The sequence below is a fragment of the Panthera uncia genome, chromosome X (genome assembly GCF_023721935.1).
Source record: "Panthera uncia isolate 11264 chromosome X, Puncia_PCG_1.0, whole genome shotgun sequence".
Lineage (NCBI taxonomy): Eukaryota > Metazoa > Chordata > Mammalia > Carnivora > Felidae > Panthera > Panthera uncia.
The window spans coordinates 66991853-67016139 of NC_064817.1; the positions used below are offsets into that span (position 1 = coordinate 66991853).

A 24287-nucleotide genomic window follows, 5' to 3' on the forward strand; every position below is an offset into this window, starting at 1 on the left:
AAAGACAGATACCATATGGTTTCACTCTTATGTGGATCCTGAGAAACATAACAGAAACCCATGGGGGAGGGGAAGGAAAAAAAAAAAAAAAGAGGTTAGAGTGGGAGAGAGCCAAAGCATAAGAGACTGTTAAAAACTGAGAACAAATTGAGGGTTGATGGGGGGTGGGAGGGAGGGCAGGGTGGGAGGGAGGGCAGGGTGGGTGATGGGTATTGAGGAGGGCACCTTTTGGGATGAGCACTGGGTGTTGTATGGAAACCAATTTGACAGTAAATTTCATATATTAAAAAATAAAAAATAAAAAAATAAAAAATTAAAAAATTAAAAAAAAAACCATAATATCATATAAAAAAAAATAGTGTATTTTTGCTTTTGTGACATATCTAGAAAAATATTACTATAGCTGTTGTCAGATAAATTACTGCCTATCTTGTATTTTAGTAGCTCATATTTAGGTCTCATATTTAAGTCTTTAGCCCGTTTTGAGTTTGTTTTTTGTGTAACTTGTAAGAAAGGAGTCCAGTTTCATTCCTTTCCATGTAAGTGTTGTTTTTACAGCTCCAATTATTGAACATACTGTCTTTTCTTTGTTGTATATTCTTGTTTTTTTTTCTTTTTTGTCATGGATTAATTTATCATATAGGCATTGTATATTCTTGCTTTTTTTGTCATGTATTAATTTACCATATAAGCAATGGTTTATTTATAAGCTTTCTCTTCATTTATGTGTCTTTTTTTGTGCCAGTACCATACTGTTTGGTTTACTGCAACTTTGTAGTATGTCTTGAAACCTTGGATTGTAATACCTGCAGCTTTGTTCTTCTCTCTAGAGATTTCTTTTGCTATTTGGGGTCTTTATGATTCCATAAAATTTTAGTATTATTTCTTGTTATTCTTTCAATTTTTTTATTAATTTGAAAGGGATTTCAATGAATCTACAGAATGCTTTGAGTAGTATGGGCATTTTCATAATGTAAATTCTTTCAATTCAAGAGCATGGACTATTTTTCCATTTGTTTCTAGCATTTTGAATTTCTCTGAATGTTTTATACTTTTCAGAATAGAGGTCTTTTACTTCCTTGCATAAGTTTATTCCTAGGTATCTTGTTTTGGTGCAAGAGTAAATGGATTTTTTTACCATATTTTCTGTTTCTGCTACTTCATTATTAGTGTAAAGAAACACGACCAAGATTTAGGTATTAATTTTCTGTACTGCAACTTTACTAAATTAATTTATTTCTACTAAGAGTTTTTTGGTGGAGTCTTCAGGGTTGTCTATGTATATAGTATTATGTCTTTTTTAAATAGTGACAATTTAACTTCTTCCTTACCAATTTGGATGCCTGTTAATTTTTCTCCTTTAATTTCTATAGTTAAGACTTTTAGTCCTATGTTAACTAAAAGTAATAAGGGTGGACATCCTTGTAATTTTTCTGATCTTATAGGAAAAGCTTTCTCGTTTTCAACATTGAGTATGATGTTAGCTATGAGTTTTTCGTATATAATCCTCATTGTGTTGATATATGTTCTCTCTAAACCCACTTTTTTGAGTTATAGCATGAAAATCTCTCCATTTTTCTTAGAGGAAAATCTCTATTTTTCACCGTGAGTACAATGTTAGTTGTGGATTTTTCATATATCCTTATTATGTTGAGGTATGTTTCCTCTAAACCCACTTTATAGAGATTTTTTATCATGAATGAATGTTGAATTTCATCAAATACTTTCTCTGCACCTACTGAAATGATCATGTGATTTTTACTTTTCATTTTTTTGACATGGTGCATCACATTGATTGATTTGTGAATGTTGAAGTATCCTTGCATCCCTGGAATAAATCTTATTTGATTGTGGTAAATTATCCTTTCAACATATTGTTGAATATGCTTTACTAAAATTTTGTTAAGAATTTTTGCATCTGTGTTCATCAGAGATATTGGCCAGAATTGTTTGTGTGTGTGTGTGTTTGTGTATGTGTTGTCTTTGTCTGGTTTTGTTATCAGGGTGATACTGTCCTCATAGAATATGTTTGGAAATTTTAATTCCTATTCTATTTTTTGGGGGAATGGTTTGAGGAAAATAAGTATTAATTCTTTAAATGTTTTGTAGAATTCATCTGTGAATACATTTGGTCCTGAACTTTTATTTTATGGGAATGATCATCACCACCACCACCACCACCATCATCGTCATTATTATCATCATCAATTATTGGCAATTAGTTTCATTGATTTTTTAAATTTTCTTTTCAGTCGGTAATTTATTTCTTCCCTAATCTTTGTTATTTCCTTCTTTCTGCCAACTTTTGGTTTAGTATTTCCTTGTTTTTATAATTTCTTTGGATATAAAGGTACTATGTTTATTTAAGACCTGTCTGTTTTCTTAATGTAGGCATTTATTGATATAAACTTCCCTCTAGAACTTCTTTTACTGCATTCCATAAGTTTTGGTACGCTGTGTTTTCATCTTCATTTGCTCAATATACTTTATAATTTTCCTATGGATTTCTTCTTGACCCTGAATTGTTCAGGAGAGTGGTTAATGTATACATATTTGTGAGTTTTCCATTTTTCCTTTTGTTATTCACTTTTAATTTCCTACATTGTGATGAGAAATGACATTTTGGTTTTAGACTTCTTATATTTGTTTTACTCACTCTCTGGACTAACATATGACCTCTCCTGTGAAATATTCTGTTGGTGCAAGATGTATGTGTGTTCTGCTGCTGTTGTATGGAATGTTCTTCATATGTCTGTTAGGTCCATTTCATCTCAAGTATAGTTTATCCAAAGTTTCCCTACTTATTTTTCTATTTGGATGATCTATCCATTGTTTAAAGCAGATTATTGAAGTCCTCTTCTAGTACTGTCTTGCTACTTTTCCCTTCAGGTGTGTCATATTCCATTTAAATATTTATGTGTTGCATTGTTGGGGGGCATATATTTTATGCTTGTTCTTTCTCGTGATGAAAGAATGCTTTCTCTTTATTACTATATAGCAACATTTTCTTTTTGTGACTGATTTTGACTGAAATTCTTTTATCTGATATAAGCATAGCCTCTCTTGCTTTGTTTTTTCCTTTGGTTAACATATGTATGATATGTGTATTTTCATCCCTTTACTTTTACTCTATGTGTATCCTAAAAGCTAAATTGTGCCTCTTATAGGCAGCATATTATTGGATCTTGTTTTTTTTCTTTTAACCCATTCAGCTGCTGTATGTACTTTGATTAGAGAATTAATATTTAAATTTATATTAAATATTTAAATTTATATTTAAAGTAATTACTGGTATATTAGGAGTTATGGCCATTTTGTAAATTGATTCCTGTTTTGTAGATTATTTGTTCCTTTCTTCCTCTCTTGCTGTCTTCCTCAGTGTTTTTTTTTTTTTGTATTGAATTTCTTTCTGTTTATATTTTGTATATTGATTTTAAGGTAATTATTGTAAAGTGATAACAACTTACCTTAAGTCATAAAATCTATACTTTCTTACTTTCCCTACCCCAACTTTTAATGCTATTGATGAAATATATTACATCTTTTTATATTGTACATCTATTAATAAAAATTTAGCTATAGTTATTTCTAATTCTATTATCTATTTTTTTCTTCCAATAGTTTGTCTAACTTCAAGTTAGTTAACACATAGTGAAGTATTGGTATCAGGAGTAAAATTTACATCACTTACATATAACATCCTGTGCTCATCCCCAAAATTGCCCTCCTAATGCCCATTGCCCATTTAGCCCATTTCCCTGCCCACATCCACTTGAGAAACCCTCAGTTTGTTCTCTACCATTAAAAGTCTCTTATGGTTTGCCTCCCTCTGTTTTTATCTTATTTTTCTTTCCCTTTCCCTATGTTCATCTGTTGTATTTCTTAAATTCCACATATGAGTGAAATCATATGATGTTTGCCTTTCTCTGACATTTCTCTTAGCAAAATACACTCTAGTTAGATTTGTGTCATTGCAAATGGCAATATTTCATTCTTTTTCTTATTTTTGTTTAATGTTTATTCATTTTTGAGAGCCAGAGAGAGACAGAACATGAGTGGGGTAGGGGCAGAAAGAGAGGGAGACAGAATCAGAAGCAGGCTCCAGGCTCTGAGCTGTCAGCACAGAATCTGACGTGGGGTTCAAACTCACGGCATGAGATCATGACCTGAGCTGAAGTTGGATGCTCAACCGACTGAGCCACCCAGGTGCCCTAAGCAATATTTCATTCTTTATGATAGCTGAGTAATATTTCATTGTATATATATTCCACATATTCTTTATCCATTCATCAGTCGATGCACATTTGGGTTCTTTCTATAATTTGGCTATTGTTGATAGTGCTTCTGTAAACATTGGGGTGTATGTGCCCTTTCAAATCAGTATTTTTGTGTCCTTTAGATAAATACCTAGTAGTGCAATTGCTGGGTGATAGGGCAGATCTATTTTTAAGTTTCTGAGGAAGCTCCATACTGTTTTCCAGAGTGGATGCACCAGTTTGCATTCCCACAGTGTAGGAGGATTCCTCTTTCTCATCATCCTTGCCAACATTTGTTGTTTCCTGTGTTAATTTTAGCCATTCTGTGGTGTAAAGTGATATCTCATTGTGGTTTTGATTTGTATTTCCCTGATGATGAACGATGTTGAGCATCTTTTCTTGTGGCTATTATCTATCAGTACTTTTTCTTTGGAAAAATTTCTATTCATGTTACCACCCATTTCTTAACTGGATTAGTTGATTTTTGGGTGTTGAGTTTGGTAAGTTCTTTATATATTGGATACTAACCCTTTATCAAACATGTCATTTGCAAATGTATTCTCCCGTTCTGAAGATTTCCTTCTAGTTTTGTTGATTGTTTCCTTTGTATGCAGACGCTTTTTATCTTAATCAAGTCCCGATAGTTCATCTTTGCTTTTGTTTCCCTTCCCTCCAGAGATGTGTCTGTTAAGAAGTTGCTATGTTCCATGTCAAAGAGGATGCTGCTTCTGTTGTCTTCTGGGATTTTGATGGTTTCCTGTCTCACATTTAAGTCTTTTGTCCATTTTGAATTTATTTTTGTGTATGGTGTAAGAAAATGGTCCAGTTTCCTTGTTTTGCATGTTGCTGTCCAGTTTTCTCAATACCATTTGATGAATAGATTGTCTTTTTTCCACTGGATATTCTTTCCTGTTTTGTCAAGGATGAATTGACCATACCATGTGGGTCCATTTCTGAGTTTTTTTTTTTTTCATGTTTATTTGTTTTGGAGAAAGAGAGGGAGACAGACAGGGCATGAGCTGGGAAGGGGTAGAGAGGGAAACACAGAATCTGAAGCAGACTCCAGGCTCTGAGTTGTCAGCACAGAGCCTGACATGGCTCAAACTCACAAACCATGTGACACTGTGACCTGAGCCAAAGTCAGACGCTTAATGGACTGAGCCACCCAGACTCCCCTTGAGTTTTCTATTCTGTTCTATTGATGTATCTGTCTATTTTTGTGCCAGTACCATCGTGCCCTGATCACTAAGGCTTTGCAATGTACCTTGAAGTCCAGAATTGTGATGCCTCCAGCTTTGCTTTTCTTTTTCAGGATTGTTTTGTCTAATCAGGATCTTTTGTGGTTCCATATAAATTTTACTGTTGTTTGTAATAGATCTGTGAAACATGCTAATGTTATTTTTATAGGGATTGCATTAAATGTGTATCTTGCTTTGGGTTGTATAGATATATTAACAATATTTGTCCTTCTTATCTATGAGCATGGGATGTTTTTCAGCTTCTTTGTGTCATTAACAATTTCTTTCATAAATGTTCTATAGTTTTCAGAGTATAGAACTTTTACCTCTTTAGCTAGATTTATTCCTATGTATCTTATGGGTTTCAGTGCAATTATAAATGGGATTTATTTGTTGATTTCTTTTTATGGTGCTTCATTGTTGGTGTATAGAAATGCAACAGGTTTTTGTACATTTATTTTGTATCCTGTGACTTTACTGAACTCATGCATCAGTCCTAGCAATTTTTTGTTGGAGTCTTTTGTGTTTTTCCATAGAGTATCATGTCTTCTGTAAGTAGTGAAAATTTGAATTTTTCCTTGCTGATTTTGATGCCTTTTATTTCTTTTTGTCATCTAATTGCTGAGAGTTGGACTTCCTGTGTTATATTAAATCATGGTGGTGAGAGTGGACATACTTGTCTGTTCCTAATCATAAAGAAAAAACTCTGTTTTTCCCCATTGAAGATGATATTTGCTGTGGGTCTTTCATATATGGGCTTTATGATGTTGAGGTATGTTCCCTCTGTCCCCTACTTTGTTGAATGTTTTTGTCAAAAATGGATCCTGAACTTTGTCAAATGCTTTTTCTGGATCTGTTGAGAGGATCATGTGGTCCTTATCTTTTCTTTTATTAATGTGGTATATCACAGTGATTGATTTGTGGATATTGAACCAACCCTGCAGCCCAGGAATAAATCCTTCTTGATAGTAATTCTTTTAATGTATTGTTGGATTCTAATTTGCTAGTATCTTTTTGAGAATTTTTGCCTCCATTTTCATCAGGAAAATTGGACTGTATTTTTTCTTTATATTGTGTGTTTGATTTGGGAATTAAGGTAGTGCTGGCCTCAGAGAATGAGTTAGGTAGTCTTCTTTCCATTTCTATTTTTTGGAACAGTTTCAGAAAAATAGGTATTAATTGGTCTTTAAATGTTTGGTAGAATTTCCCTTGGAAGTCGTCTGATCCTGGACTCTTGCATGTTGGGAGATTTTTGATTATTGATTCAGTTTCTTTACTGGTTATGCATCTGTTCAAATTTTCTATGCCATTCTGTTTCAGTTTTGGTGGTTTATATGTTTCTAGGAATTTATCCATTACTCCCAGATTGTGTAAATTTGTTTTTGTATATAATTACTCATAATATTCTATTATAATTGTGTTTCTGTGGTGTTGGTTGTTATCTCTCCCCTTTCATTCTTGATTTTATTCATTTGGGTCCTTTTCTTTTTCTTTTGGATAAGTCTGACTAGGGGTCTATTGATTTTGTTAATTATTTCAAAGAACCAGCTCCTAATTGCATTGATCTCTTCTACTGCCTTTTTTTTTTTATTTCAATATCATTCATTTCTGCTCTAATCTTTTTTTATTTGCCTTCTTCTGCTGGTTTGGTACTTATTTGCTATTCTTTTTCCAGCTCCTTTAGGTGTAAGGTTAGGTTGTGTATATTAGGCATTTCTTCCTTAGGAAAGCCTGGATTGCTTTATAGTTCCCTCTTATGACTAACCTTGCTGCATCCCAAATATTTTGGACTGTCATGTTTTGATTTTCATTGCCTCCATGTGCTTTTTTATTTCTTCTTTTTTTAATTAAAATTTTTTATTCTAGTGAGAAAGTGCATGGGTAGGGAGAGGGGCAGAGGGAGAGAGAATCTTGATTCTTGCGTAGCCTGGAACAGGTTTCAATTCCATGACCCTGGGATCTTGACCTGAGTCGAAATCAAGAGATGGACACTCAACTGATTGAGCCATGCAGGCACCCCTTTTTCCTCCTTAATTTCTTGGCTAACCCATTCATTCTTTAGTAGGATGTTCCTTAATCTCCAAGTATTTGTGAACTTTCCAAAACGTTGCTTGAGATTGATTTCAATTTTTACAATATTTGTGGTCTAAAAATATGCATGGTACAGTCTTGAACTATTTGTACTTGTCGAGGGCTAATTTGTGACCCAGTATGTGATCTATTCTGGAGAATGTTTCATGTGCATTCAAGAAGAATGTATATTCTGCTGCTTTTGGATGAAATATTCTGAATATATCTGTTAAATCCTTCTAATCCAGTGTGTCATTCAAAGCCATTTTAGGCTTAGATGATCTGTCATTGTTGTAAGTGGGGTGTTAAAGTCCCGTACTATTATTGTATTATTATCAATATGTGTCTTTATGTTTATTATTAATTGATTTATATACCTGAGTGTTTCAAATTTGGGGCATAAATATTTACAATTGTTAAATCTTGGTGGCTAGACCCCTTAATTATGCTATAATGCCCTTCTCCATCTCTTCTTAGAGTCTTTGTTTTAAATTCTAGTTTGTCTGATATAAGTATGGCTACTTCGGCTTTCTTTTGATGTCTATTAGTATGATAAATGGTTCTCCATCCCCTCATTTTCACTCTTCAGGTGTCTTTAGGTCTAAACTGAGTCTCTTGTAAGCAGCATATGGATGGATCTCTTTTTTTAAGTCTTCTGATATGCTATATCTTTTTATTAGAGCATGTAGCCCATTTACATTCTGGGATTATTGTAAGATATGAATTTAGTGCCATTGTGTTGCCTGTAGAGTTTGTGTTTCTGGTGATGTTCTCTGGTCCTTTCTAGTCTTTGTTGCTTTGGGTCTTTTGTTTTGTCTTTTCTCCACTCAAAGAGTCCCCCTTAAAATTTCTTGCAGGGCTGAATTATTTGTCACAAATTCCTTTAGTTTTTGTTTGTCTGAGAGACTCTTTATTCTTCTATTCTTTATTTTTTTAATTTTTTTATGTTTATTTATTTCTGAGACAGAGAGAGACAGAGTGTTAGTGGGGGAGCGAGCAGAGAGGGAGACACAGAATCCGAAGCAGTCTCCAGGCTCTGAGCTGTCAGAACAGAGCCTAATGCAGGGCTTGAACTCACGGACTGTGAGATCATGAACTGAGCTGAAGTCAGAAGCTTACCCTACTGAGCCGCCCAGGTGCCTCATCTCTTCTTCTATTCTTAATGACAGCCTTGCTGGATAAAGATTTTTTGGCTGCATATTTTTCCCAATCAGCACATTGAATATACCCTGCCACTCTTTTTGGGCCTGCCAAGTTTCTGTAGACAGATCTGTTGTGAACCTGATATATCTTACCTTGTAGGTTAGGTACTTTTTTTTCCTTTTACTGCTTTCACTATTCTTTCATTGTCTGTGTATTTTGTGAATGATATGCCTCAGTGATAGTCCGCTTTTATAAATTTAATGGGAGCTGTCTGTGCTCTTTGGAGTTTTATGTCTAAATACTTCCCCAGATTAGTTAAGTTTTCAGCTCAAATTTCTTCACATAAAACTTCTGCCCCTTTTCTCTCTCTTCATCTTCTGGTACTCCTAGGATAAGAATGCTATTCCTCTTTAATAAGTCACTGAATTCTCTGAGTCTTTTATCACAATCTTTTGCCTTTGTTTCCCTCTACTTTTCAGCTTAATTATTTTCCATATTTTTTTCTTCTATATCACTGATTCATGGCTCTGCTTCGTCCATCCTTGCTGTCATAACATCCATTCAAGTTTTCATCTCAGTTACACCATTTTTAATTTTGGTGTGACTATATTTTAGCTCTTTTATCTCTGCAGAAAGGGATTCTCTGGTGTCTTCTATGCTTTTTCAACCCCAGTTACTATTCTTATAATCATGGTTTCAAAATCTAGTTCAGACATCTTGCTTATATCTGTGTTGATTAAATCCCTGGCTGTCATTTCTTCCTATTCTTTCTTTTGGGGTGAATTCTTCTGTGTTGTCATTTTGGAGGAAGAAGAAAATTAATAAAATAAAATAAAAATTAAAGGTAAAATACTAAAAACCAAAAAAATTAAATAAAGGAAGATAAATCCTAAGTGTGTTTTGGTCTGCTTGTTGAGAGAAGCTTGATAGAAAAGAAAAAGAAAAAAGAGGGAGAAAAGAAAGAAAATATATTTTTAAATAATAATAAATTAAAATAAATGTAAAAATTTTCTCCTTCCATAGCCAAGAAAGAAAAATAAAATAAAGGAAAAAAACATAAAGGAAATACAGAAGCAAAGAAAATGAACAAATGAACAAAAAGAAGCCCAATTAAGCTAGATTGAGTTTACCCTAGAAATGAAGCATTACAGCTCACTATGATCCCTAGACTAAGTGGGTCAAAGGGATTTTTGATGGTCTTCTGGTGGAGGAGTCTGCTATGCTGATTCTCAGGGTACTTGTTTCAGGTAAATGCCCATCCTGAGTGAGGTGGGTGGGGCTTGGTTAAGTGACTGACTATGGCCTCACCTAGGTGGTGCTGTGTTTCTCTCTGAAGTCTTACCATGCTGGTGGTTGGAGTGGGGCTGGGGAATGGGTAGATGATGGTGTCACCCTGCCTTTTCCTCCCCTCGCAGGGGAACTGGTGACCACCTCTGTTCAAGAGATTCTCACAGAAAAGTGTCCCAGTCTTTTATCAGATTCCTATCATTAACCTGTCTGTGCCCAGCAATTGGCATACCCAGAGCCACAGTTCTCCATAATTTTATCTCTGGTTAGAGGCTGGGATTCAAAACTCCAAATTTTAAAGGGCCCAGTAGATCCTGCTCCCCTTCTCAGGAGGAGAGACTCATGGTGCATCCTTCACCATTCTGTCCCAGAAAAGTAGTCACACAGCACACGCCCAGTGGCTGGAGTCTATTGTGGCATACGGCAAAATGCTGCAATTGGTTATCTGTAATCTGTATACACCTCTTTCCCCTGTGCCATTTTGTCCCAGAAAAGCAGTAACACAAGACACACATAGTGGCTCGAGTCTATTGTGGTGCACAATGAAAAGCTGCGAAAAGGATATCTACCATCTTTGGGCACCTCTGTTTCCTGCTGTTGAATGGCTGCTCAGTGGCTCCTGGCAGGCTTTCTGTCCTCAGAGAGGCAAAAACCCTCTTCCAAATGTATCCCTATAAGGGGAGCAATATCTCCCAGTGTGACCCAGGAGATTCCCCACACCATGGAGTCTTGCATGAATCCTACACGTTGCTCACTACCCACCACTCTCTCCCTCTCTTCCTGACCATTTCCTGCAAAAAAGGTTCCTTTCACTCTGAGGTTCCTTTCCTCTCTCCCAAGTCACAGCTCCAACTCTTGCATCTGCCACATTCTCTCCCTCCAATTGTGCAGATTGTTTTCTTAATCCTTAGATCAATATCCTGGTTGTTCAAAATGATTTGATGTTGATATACCTGTGTTCAAGGGATGAGGCAGACTCAAGGTCCTCCTACTAGTCTGCCATCCTAACCTCCCTCTCATCCCTCTGCTTCCTCTAAACTTCCTCCACCCTTATGATCATTACATCCAATCAGTTTTACATCTCAGTTACCACATTTTTTATTTTGGCCTGACTAGTTTTTAGGTCTTTTATCTGTGCAGTAAGGACTCTCTGGTGTCTTCTATGCTTTTCTCAAGCCCAGCTAGTATCTTTATGATTGTTGTTTTAAATACTGGTTCAGACATATTACATTTATTTGTTTCAATTAGATCCCTGGCTGTGACCTTATTTTGTTCTTTCTTTTGAGATGAATTCCTCTGTCTTGGCATTTTGTCCAGTTGGCATGCCCAACCAATGCGCAGATGGGTTTGATTCCTCCTGAGTCCCTTAGTGTATGATATTGTTAGCACGACCAAAGCCAAACAAGCTGTAGCTGAGTTCACAGGGATGTGGAGCTTTTCTGGGTCTGTAGCTGGGACCATGGTCAGTAGGTTAGCCACCAGGATATGTGCAAGCATGCTTTCTCAAAATGTCTCTCCTCAGTCTTGTAATTTAGCGAGATTTTACAATCTCTTCCCTTGATCCCAAAGATTCCACAAAGACACTTTTGTCTGTAGAGGACTACCAAATTATTGTTGTAGAGAGGGGATACAGGTTAAGGATCTCCTATTCTGTCATTTGTCTAATGTCCCTTGAGTCCCCATTTTTATGGTGTTTATTGGCTATATATTTTCTCCTTTGTGAAATATCTGATCTATTGAATTGTTTGTCTTTTTTCTTATTGGTTTGTACTTTGCTATTTCTATATTAGAGATACTAGTCTTTAGAGGTTACTCATGTTTCAAATATCTTCTCCTAGTTTGTGGCTTGTCTTTCTACCTTCTTCATGATTGTCTTTATTTTGATATAGAATATATCAATCTTATCCTTTCTGGCTAGTTATTTTTCTGTATTATTTAAGAGAACCTTCATTACCTCAAGATCAGAAAGTTGTTCCCCATTATTTTCTTTTAAAATCTTTAAAATTTTACATTTCACATTGGTTATTAATACATGGATAAAAATCCATGATTTTTTATAAGATAGGTCAGATATTTTACTCTTCTCCAAGTGGCTAACCAATTCTTTTAACACCATTTATTAAGTAGTTGCTGTTTCTATACCATTTTACAACACCACTTCTATTATATGCCAAGTTCTATATATACTTGTATCAGGTTTTAGATGCTCTTTTTTGTTATATTAATTTGTCTATCTTTGTGCCAATACCACTTTGTCTTATTTACTACGGCTTTTTAAGAAGTCTTTAAATCTTAGAGTACATCTCTACTTACGTGTTCAAATGTAGAGTTTCTCACACTCATAACTACCACTTGGGGCACTTGTTAAATATACATATTTTTTATGACCTACACTAGGCCTATGAATCATCATCATCATCTTGTGCCTTTTATATACAAAAGCTTTTTATATATATTACACATATGTAATTTATGCTTGCATTTGCATGTATATCAATTTGATATGTATATCAATAGGTATGCATATTTTCACATATAGGCTACCAGGCTCTGTTTTACATATATTAACTCTTTTAATCCACACAACCATCCTATGAGGTAGCATTTTATTTTTAACCCCATTTTATACATAAGGAAACTAAGGCATATAGAGGTTGTTTAATTTACCTGCAGTTACACAGCTACCAAGCAGTAGAGCTAAGTTGAGCCTAGGAAGTCTGGTTCTAAAATTGGTAACTTTGACCATAGTGCTATATTATCTATTCATAATCTTCAAGTAAAGTGGCCTGTGAACCTATATTTTTAACAAGGGCTGCTTATGATCATTATGGTCAAGAAAGTTGGAGAGACACTAGTAGGAAGAATATGTAAAATTTCTGGTACTGGTTTGTTTTATTAATATGATAGATTTTTCTAACCTCTCATTTTATTTTCTCTCCAAATTACCTTTCTTATTCAGTACCAAATTGAACTTTATGATTTATTATCAGTGACTTGAATACGGTTCCCAGACAGGATTTATTTCAAGAGTTAAGAAAATAGGTACTTTGAATTGCCTGAGCTTTATAGACTGTTTTAATAGTACTAAGAAATAAGATTACATTTTTTCAATATTGTTAAATGCAAATAACATCCTGCAGCATAGAAACTTGATTTCTGTCCTAAGTGCTACCACCTACTCCATACCTCTCATTAGTTATTCAGGTTCTGCAGGTAAGATATGTATTTCTTTGATGGCATTTCAGTTGCATTTAAAATTGCTTTCATTTAATGCTTGGAAAGGAGTCCCACTTAGGTAGTGGTGGTATGAAAAACAGGAATACCATTTGGGTAGTGGTGGTGTGAAAAAAATTAACTTATCAATATTGAGATTGTAATTTTTAGAAAACTCTGCAAAGTTGGGCTTGGTTGAAGTTTGGTAACTTGGCTTTTCTCTGTTAGGTAAATGGTAAGAGTGGCTCATTGTACCTATAGTATTTGTACAAACAATGTGATTTATGCTGAATACTTGATTTCCTTTTGGGAATCTGAAATTTTGATATGTACTAGGCAGAAATTGTATATGTGACCAATCCCCAGTAAAAAAAATCAAACTGGTATTGCTGCAATTTTTGTTCCTGGGAAAAGAATTTGCTTTCTGTGATCCCTTACAGGAGGGAGCAAGCATAAGGAAACTTACACATGGATTATTTCAGAATCTGCCTGTGTCATTTTATTTTATGAACCTGCTGTGTATTCTTACTACTCTACTCTTATAAATCTAAACCATGGGTACAACTATATGCTGAGCCCTATGAGTCCTAGTAAATCTACAAACAGAGAATTGGGGATCCCACTCTCTGACACAGGTGGTATTGCTTCTGCTGCTGCTTGAATCAAAACTACATTTTGTAGTTCTATAAAAATTCTAGGATTGTTTGTTCCAGCTCTGTGAAAAATTCTGGTGGTATTTTGATTGGCATTTCATTTAATGTGTAGATTGCTTTGGGTAGTGTAGGCATTTTAACTATATTTGCTCTTCCAATCCATAAGCATGGAACCTTTTTCCATTTCTTTGTGTAATCTTCAATTTCTTTCATAAGTGTTTTATAGTTCTCAGAGTAAAGATCTTTTACCTCTTTGGTTAGGTTTATTTCTAGCTATCTTATGGTTTTGGGTGCTATTGTAAATGGAATCCATTCCTTGATTTCTTTATTTTTTTAAATATTTTTTTAGTGTTTATTTTTGAGAGAGAGAGAAAGAGTGAGCATGAGCAGGGGAAGGACAGAGAGAGGGAGACAGAATCTGAAGTGGGCTCTGCACTGCTGCTTCATTATTGGTATATAGAAATGCAACAGATTTCTGTACATTGATATTGTATCCTATGACTTTACTGAACTTGTGTATCAGTTCTAGCAATTTTGGGGTGGAGTCTTTGGGTTTTCTACATAGAGTGTCATGTCATCTGTGAATAATGAAAGTTTTACTTCTTCTTTGCTGATTTGGATGCCTTTTATTTCTTTTTGTTACCTGATTGCTGAGGCTAGGACTTCCAGCACTGTTAAATAACAATAGTGAGAATGAACATCCCTGTCTTGTTCCTAACTATAGAGGAAAACCTCTCAGTTTTTCCCAATTGAGGATGATATTAGCTGTGGATGTTTCGTAATGGCTTTTATGATGTTGAGGTATATTTTCTCTATCCCTACTTCGTTGAAGGTGTTTATCAAGAATGGATACTGTACTTTGTCAAATGATTTTTCTGCATAAAGAGCATCATATGGTTCTTATCCTTTCTTTTATTAATATGGTGTATCATGGTGATTGATTTGTGAATACTGAACCAGCCCTGCAGCTCAAGAATAAATCCTGGTTGATCATGGTGAATCATTTCTTAATGCTCTGTCGGATTTGATTTGCTAGTATCTTGAGAATTTTTGCAACCATGTTCATCAGGGATATTGGCCTGTAATTCTCTTTTTTTAGTGGGGCCTTTGCCTGGTTTTGGAATCAAGGTAATCCTGATCTTGTAGAATGAGTTTTTGAAGGTTTCCTTCCATTTCTATTTTTTGGAGCAGTTTGAGAAGACTAGGTATTAACTCTTCTTTAATCGTAAAATTCCCCTGGGAAGCCATCTGGCCCTGGGCTTTTGTTTGTTGGAATATTTTTTATTAATGATTTAAGTTATTTCCTGATTATGGGTCTGTTCTAATTTTGTATTTCTTCCTTTTACCATTTTGGTAGTTTATATGTGTCTAAGAATTTGTCCATTTTTTCCAGATTGCCAATATGTTGGCACATAATTTTTCATAATATTCTCTTACAACTGTTTGCATGTCAGTGGTGTTGGTTGTGATCTCTCCTCTTTCATTAGTGATTTCATTTATTTGGGTAATTCCTCTTTCCTTTTGGATAAGTCTGTCTAGGGGCTTATCAATTTTATTAATTCTTTCAAAGAACCTGCTCTTAGTTTCATTGATCTGTTCTGGGATTTTTTTTGTTTCTATATCATTTATTCCTGCTCTAATCTTTATTATTTCTTTTCTTCTGCTGGCTTTGGGCTTCATTTGTTGGCTCCTTTTGTAGCTCCTTTATGGGTAAGGTTAGGCTGTGTATTTGAGACTTTTCTGCCTTCTTGAAGTAGGTCTGTATTGTTATATACTCCTCTCTTAGGACCGCCTTTGCTGAATCCCAAATATTCTTTACTATCGTGTTTTCATTTTCATTTGATTCCATGTATTTTAAATTTTTTTCTTTAATTTCCTTGTTAACCTATTCGTTCTTTAGTATGATGTTCTTTAACCACCATGTATTTGTGGTCTTCCCCATTTTTTTCTTGTGGTTGATTTCAAGTTTTCGTAGCATTGTAGTCTGAAAATATGCATGGTATGATCTCAGTCTTTTTGTACTTGTTGAGACCTTCCTTTTTAAAATTCTTATTGACAGTTCAGAATAACATTCTATGTTATGTCAAAATATTAAAATTCACACAGTTCAAATTTCTTTCAGACAGTATGCCATATTTAAAAGAAATTACAATATGGCCCCTGAGAGCATATATACAGGCTATACAAAAATTTCTGTCAAAGTGCATTTTCATGTTTGGATCCAGATTCAAACAAAATAATTGAAAAAGAAAAAATTTAACATGGACTGAACATTAGATTATATTAAGAAGCTTTGTTAATTTTGCTGGTTGTGATATTATTATGGAAGTGTTTTTAAAAGTTTATAACTATTAGTTGTACATTTGAAAATATTTGTAGTTGAAATTAATATATTTGGATTTTTATTTGTTTTATGGGGGAAGCAAAAATATAAAGTGAAATTTGGTAAAAATTGAAGAAAAAAAAGTGCATTTTAAAATAAATTCACAGTAAATAGTTATTTATGGAAGTCATGATAAGTAAATGTAATACTTACCTTGTTTCTCTGTGGGCAGGATTCTGGATGATAGATAATTTCTTAGTTTCTTCAACATTTTCTAAAATTTCCATGAATTTTTCTTCAAAAATAAATGAATATTTAATATCTATTTTTTTTTAAATTTTTCTTATTCATTGGCATGTTGCCTACACCACAATTGAGAATCCCTAAAAATTAACCCAGTTTTATACTTGGATACTACACAGTTGACTGAAAACAGACAATATATTTTTCATCTTGTTGGTGTGTCATGTTGTATCTTCCACTGAACGTAAATAGAAACACACATGTGTTTGTATATTTATATATATGGTCATTTTTTGAATAATGAAAATTATGTTAATTACATTTTAGAATTGATCTAGAGACGTTGATTTTATGCATCTTCTTTCTTTTCTTTCTTTGTTTTCTTCTTTTGTAGTGCAAGAGTGTGAATAAAATCTGTCACTACATATTTGCTCTGCCACCTGATCTTACAAGAACGGAAACACAAATTCTAGCATTCCTTACCCCTGAAAATAAACTGTCTAGGATGCAAGTGGTAAGCAATTAAAAAAAAGATTTATCATTAATATTAAGCATTTTAAAAAGATTTCTAAATGTCTGTAAAATCGTCTCTAATTTAATACAGCAATTATTTATGAAGTTTTGGTTTCCTTCCAATGTTTCTCAATGAATACAGTATATGAAATGATGTAATCACATCTTTCTTTTCCGTTACATTAATTTTAAGTAAGTGCCTTTTTTTACTCTTGAATTTATATACTGTAACTTATATGATCATTCAATTATTGTTGGATTATGTAGATTGCCACCAACTTTCAGTTGTTAGAAGTAAAGCTTTTAGGGGCACCTGGGTGGTTTAGTCTGTGTCCAACTCTTGATTTCGGTTCATCATGTCAAGGTTCTTGAGTTTGAACACCACATTGGGCTCTGCACTGCCGGCTCAGAGCCTGCTTGGGTTTCTCTCTCTCCATCTCTCAGCCCCTCCCTCTCACTCTCTCTCAAAAATAAATAATTAAACATTTTTTAAAGTAAAGCTGATATAATTGTCTTTGTAAGTATAATATATTTTAATTATTCAAATAATTTTCATGAATACCTTACTATGATTCTTTCAGATTTTTTTTTAAACAAAGTTCTTAAAAAATGGTACAGGGTTTTTTCATAGGTTACATTCTTATGATTTTGATTATGGTGATAGAATGTAATATTGTTTTAAGCTTATTTATATCATCAAATTATCGACCAGAAGAATTCTGCCAAATTAAAACCTATATTTTCACCAGTATTGGATTTTATCTGTCTTTGTTCCTACTAGAATTATAAAATCAAGCTTCATTTTTGTTTAAGTATGTGTTTGATTGCTTGGACATTTTCCTTATACACTAATATATGTCTCTCCTATTTTCTACATTTCTTTATCATTATTATTAAAATTAATTTTTTGAATTTGAAAGAAGTAACTGCTCATTATCTAAAATGTGGAAAATATAGAAAAGCATGAATTGCTTTAATCATTAACAATATTGATATATATATATATATTCACATATATATGTGCATGTGTGTATATATATTATATATAACTTGATTATATAAACTTGATCATATAACTTGATCATATAATTAACTTGTTATTTTCTTCATTGTTGGTATTCAAATTATTTCAAGTTTTTGCTATTATATATACTGCTTTGATGTGCATAATTATGAATTTCTACACATTAAGCCTTTTTTCAGTCTTAGTTGCTTAGGCATGAAATTACTGGTTGAAGCTTTAGGAATATTTTTAGTTTCTTAATATATATTGAAAAAAATTTTTTTCCTAAAGGGTTGTATTAATTTATACTTTTATCAGCAGCATGCATCCATAACTATTCCATTATGCTTTTACTATTTATACAAATAGAATTATGTGACAGTCATAGCCATAATCCTGGTCAAATTTGTTTATCTTACAATTTATGAGGTTAAATGTTTTTCATTATATTTATTAGCCATTTTTATTTCCTTTCAGCTGAATTGCCTGTTCGTAACTTTTGTTCATTTAACCACTGAGTCTAGTATTAACTTATCTGCATTTTTTATTACTTGTATGTATTATGTTACAAACTTTTTGTAAAGATTTTTATAATGCATTGAGTTAAGGAATTTTTAAGTTCAGAAATAATAAGCCTGAAGATTAGTTTCAGTGAAGTCAGGTAGCATATTTTATGTGCATCATTTTAGCCCAATTACAAATGATTACATCTGTCTTAGTATTTTATGTGAGTTTCCAGTACTTTTACAAAGTAATGTAGTTATGACTTATGTCTCCATTTTAAGGAAAGGGAAAAATAGCTTTTAGACTTGCTCCAACCGAAAAAGTAAATGACTTAACATGACATTTTTTAAAGCTATAATTTTAAATAACCTTTCAAATGTCATGCTTGTATTCCAAGGATCATTTTAATTTATTGCTAAGTCTTACTTTATTGTTATCTTTGTAAACATAACACAATTATTATTACAGTTTCATAGAAAACAATCTTAGCATTATACTTTAATTAAAGAGAGAGAGCAGAGATTCTTAATACAGAATTGTTTGTGTTGAAATAGTAAGTAAATGACCTGAAAAGTGGATAGACCTTTAAAATATAAACTGTTATCTTTATTGTTCAATTGTATCAAGGATGTAATTAAACTGTAAGCTACATACAAAAATATGACATTCTTTGTTGGTGGTGAAGTACACAAAGTAATGATTTCAAATATTGAAAATGATTTGTCTCTCAGTTGTAGAGACACATAGAATTTTAACCTTGATTTGCAAAATATTCAAATCCAAGCATGTTAGGAAATAAACTTTATAAATGATGAACCAAATAAATTCAAACAATAGTACAAATTAGCATGAGGATTAAATAATTTTCTTGAAATCCTTACTTTACCACTAATAACCTAGATATAAACTTAAGTAATATTTCCTCTCTAAATCTCAGGTTCTCCTATGTAAGATGTAGGATTTGAGTGAATGACAGCTAAGGCCACTTATAATTCTATGAATCTCATATTGTTTCACAAGCTTACAACTGTATTTCCTACTGTAGTGGCCTCTGAAAGAAATCATTAACTAGTGCATATATCCTGACTAGGGATTGATTAATTCCTAACATGGAAATGGATTATTATTGATTTTCATCAAAATGTTTGTTTTGTAGCTATAGATTCAGACGTGTTGGGAATATGGGGATGGTGTAAGGAGTTTGAAGGATATCAAATCAAATTCACAAACTGACTACTGGTGAGGCACACATTTAACAGGGGAGGCCAGGTTTTGAAGACCCTAAACTTCACAGAGTTTGAGAGTATAAGTTTATACTTTATAAAATTTCTAAGTGTTTATTTTTGAGAGAGAGAGAGACAGTATGTGAGCACGGGAGGGGCAGAGAGAGAGGGAGAGACAGAATCAGAAACAGGTTCCAGGCTCTGAGCTGTCAGCACAGAGCCCAATGGCAGGGCTTGAACTCACGAACCATGAGATCATGACCTGAGCTGAAATAGGACGCTTAACTGAGCTACCCAGGTGCCCCACAAATTAAACTTTCAAATTAGAAAATCAAAAAATATATAAATTTGAAAAATATTTCAAACATAAAATACTCTCAGGGCCTTGGAAGGGGCTTATACAAGTGAGGGGCCCTAAAACTTAAGCTTCATTGGCTTCATGATAAATCTGTCTCTGAGATTAAACATGTTTTTCCCTTTGCATACTTCTTGTTGGCTCCACTCCTTATCTTTAACAGTTCATCTAACTCCATGGGCACAAGTAATGTGACAGAATTAAACAACATTGGAGGTCAAACAGTAAATACTATGTAGATATGGCTTTTGCATCAGCAAACAATGTGCCAAGCCAGTATGCTTCCCTCTTTTATCAGCTGCCTGAATTATTCTTCCTATATTGCATTAAACACTGGCCACAAAGTTGCAGCTTCTTTGGGATGGGTGAAAACTTTACAAGATGCTTTCATTTAAACAGCTAAAGAAACTAACCACAAATGTGGGCCAATACCAACCACAATTAGAATAAGCAATAAGTTTTTCTTTTGGGACCATTATTTCATGCCCAGGAAAGTATACTGGCACCCTGGCATCATCTCTACCAACAACTTGTCATACTCTTCTTTCATCTAAGATGCCTGGCTCTATGTGCTTTTCATGCACTTGTTATGTGGACTATGATCATTAATTTGATCAATGACTGTGAAGACACAAATGTTTTCATTATCATAGCCTATAAAGTCTTACACAATCTGAGATTTGTATTGTATGCTATGGTTTTCAATCACAATTTCCTGTGTTCTTGGCAGTCATCCAAAATGTCTTTTCAACATTGCAATGCTGTGAGTAGTCAATGATACCCTATTTGATTTTGAGATTTTCTCATGTTTAAGGAAATTGTGACATCTATGCCAGCTCTTGGTTATTAGCATCAGCAATCCAAAATAAAAATTAAAGATAAAATTTAATTGTAACTTTGGGATATAATATACAGAATTCTAGTTAATAGATGTGGGTATAAACAGTATGCTTTGTTGAGGAAGCTGATGAGCAGTAGAAAAAGGCTGCCCAGAATGATTATATGGAAGGAAAAAATCAACCTTTATGCTCTACAAAGGGATAAATCTAAGAAGTAACTGTTTTTACCTTAGTTAATGGAAAGTTTAGCACTTTTTTAACATTTAAAAACCAAAAGGCTACTTTATAGACTTTATGTTGTAAAATAAATCAATAGTGGAATCATTTTCAAGTGTAAGAAAAGTTAGAACAGAGTTACAAAACGCATGTTTGTATGTTGAAATATTGCATGACTACAAGGTATTTTCATTGAAATATGGATTCCTTAAGAAGAGTGTTTTCTATCCCCAAAATGTGTTATTATAGTACATTCTGAAAATCTATCATATAGCTCAAAAAAGTGGCTTTGTCCTTCTACCATCTGAAACAAATTCCATTTCTTCCCATGTGACAATTGCAAATAATGAACTATGTTATAAAATCGTCCATCATAAATAGTTCATCTCTGCTCAGTAGTGGAAGCCTAAAACTACTTGACTGACATCTTATTTTCACTCAAATGGCAAGACCCAGGGGATAAAACCATAATCAGGCATTAGGCTTGCTGGGCTCTCCCTGGACCATTCTGCAGTAACCCTTTGACCACTGACCTTGATAGTCTTCCAGAAGTAGCTAGTATGGGTGAGACAGCTGTGTTAATTTATCCTCATCAGGGAGCTTTATGAGAACTCAGGTTTAAAGAAGGAAGTATAAATTTGAAACCCACAGAGCACCTGCTTGTCTTTTTTCTTCACTTTTTCTCCAATTCTATCCCACTTCTTTACCACCATATTCTCTCTCAATCGCTCTGAGATATGTTCAGTTACTGCCTACTCAGAGCCTTCCTCCAAGAATATTTCCCCCAGTGCTGTGGGAACGTGGCAGTATATGCAAGTTCTGTGAGTGAAAATGTAAAGAAATTATATAAACCTAGGGGCACCTGGGTGGCTCAGTCAGTTAAGCATCTGATTCTTGATATCAGCTCAGGTCTTGATCTCATGAGTCCAAGCCCTGCACTGGGCTCTGCACTGGGCTCAGAACCTACTAAAAAACAAAAAACAAAAAACAGAAAACAAAACAAAATAAAACAAAAAAACCACCTAAACATAAATAAATAAATTTATTTAATCCTCAAAATAAAGATTCATTTTCATGCATTTTATTCCTTTGAAGGAAAAAAAATGACTTCAGAGGATCTGGCTGGCTCAGTCAGAAGAGCAGACTCAGCAAGAGCAAGACTCAGAAGAGTCTTGATGTCAGGGTCATGAGTTAGAGCTTCATGTTGGGTGTATAGATTACTTAAATAAGTAAAACTTTAAAAAAAGATGATTTAAAATTTAGTATGTTTTATTCTATTTTTTAAAATCTGCATATGTATAAATAGCCAAAATTTGTACCACTTCATAATTTACTTTCACATCTGTCATTTTTTTAGAAATACATACCATCACTTCATTTGGTTCTAAAAACGACTGTGATAAGTAGGACAGAAACTATTTTCACATTATTTTTTTAAGTTTATTTATTTATTTTTGAGAGAGAGAGAGCACATGTTGGGATGGGGCAGAGGGAAAGGGAGAGAGAGAATCCCAAGCAGGCTCTGACCTGTCAGTACAGAGCCCTATGTGGGGCTTAAAATCATGAACCATGAGATCATGACCTGAGCTGAAATCAAGAGTTGGACACTTAACTGAACTACCCAGGTGCCCCCACATTCATTTTTTAAACTAGAAAATTGAGACCCAGATACATTATACCACTCTCTACCCCTGCTTGTCACTGCTGTCTATCAAGTTCAGTTGGATTGTATTACTTGTTTATTTAATCATCTGTGATTGGCTGTCTTTTCTCAGAAGCTAGTCCAAAATTTTACCACTTCCAAAAGAGATCCCTTATCCAACTCCAGCCATTTTTAAATTTTATTGTATGGCCTCATATTCCCTTCAGCAAAAATATCAAACCAATCAGTTATGAACACTGAGGGAATACTTCTAGTAGCTATGGACTTGGTATTTTGTGTCAAATATCCAGATGAAAACAACCAGAAAAGTTTGACAAATTTTAAAAACCTTTAAAGCAGTGGCACCTGGGTGGCTCAGTCAGTTGAGTGTCTGACTTCAGCTCACGTCATGATCTTGCAGTTCTTGGGTTCAAGTCCTGCATCGGGCTCTATGTTTACAGCCCAGATCCTGGAGCCTGGAGCCTGCCTTAGTGTCTCCCTCTCTCTCTCTCTGCCCCTCCTCCCCACTCTCTCAAAAATAAATAAGCATTAAAAAAACTGTAAAGGCATTAGGTAGATAACAGTCAGTAAAAATAAAAATAAATGGGGCCAAGACCTGGGAGAAGATTGAAACCTTGACTAAAGCAATTCCAAAAAAAAAAAAAAAAAAGAAGAAAAGAAAAGAAAATGGAATGCTGTTTTCAAAAAGTGAAGTGAAAGTGCTGAAAGAAAATAATTGCCAACTTAGAATTCAGTTCCCTATAAAAATATCCTTCAAAAATGAAAGTGAAATTAAGACTCTTTGGACAAACTAATCTGAGAGTTTGTAACCAGCACACTCAACTTAAGGTTCTTCAGCAGAAGAAAAGTATTTCCAGGTGGAAGGTCAAGGATGCAGAAGGGAATGAAGAGCAACACAAATTATAAACATGTATGTGAATATAAATGATTATTGACTGGCTTAAATGATAATAATAGCAATAATATGGGGCTTAGAATATATAGAATTTAAACCCATTACAAAAGTAACCAATAAGAAAGGAGGAGGTAAATAGAGTTAAAGTATTCTAACGTCCTTCCACTATCCAAAAAATGAAAAAGTACTTTGGTAAACCATGGATGCTTATGGTAACCACTAAAAGAATAATAAAATAATGTATAACTGTCATGCAATAGAAGGGAATTGGAAAATAATAATCCAGAAGAAAACAAGAAAGTAAAAGGAAATTGAAGAAGGAAGTAAGCAGAAAAGTGGAAATCAAGTAATAATGTGGTAGATTTAAACCCAAATATATCAATAATACCATCCAATGTAAATAAACTGCTCCAATTAAGATAAAACAAATGTTACACTAGGCATAAAAATCCCAACTATAGACTTCTTACAAAAAACATGTTTGAAATATAAAAATTTGGAATGTTTGAAAGTAAAATGATGGAAAAAATGTGACATGCAAACAATTACCAAAAGAAATTTTGAATTTTAGACTAAGTAGGCTTTAAGGCAAAAATCATCATGGGAAATAAAGGTGGATATTTTACAAGATAAAATTTACTTTCATCAGA

The 24287-nt window shown here is 33.8% G+C and overlaps 1 protein-coding gene across 1 annotated transcript in view; it reads left to right on the forward strand.

The window, feature by feature from the left end:
- Positions 1-24287, forward strand: part of LOC125931799 (uncharacterized) — a 433379-nt gene that overhangs the window by 268220 nt on the left and 140872 nt on the right. Inside the window, exon 7 of the mRNA XM_049644019.1 lies at positions 16821-16940. Within this exon, the coding sequence (XP_049499976.1) occupies positions 16821-16940 (120 nt within the window). The remainder of the gene's footprint in view (positions 1-16820; positions 16941-24287) is intronic.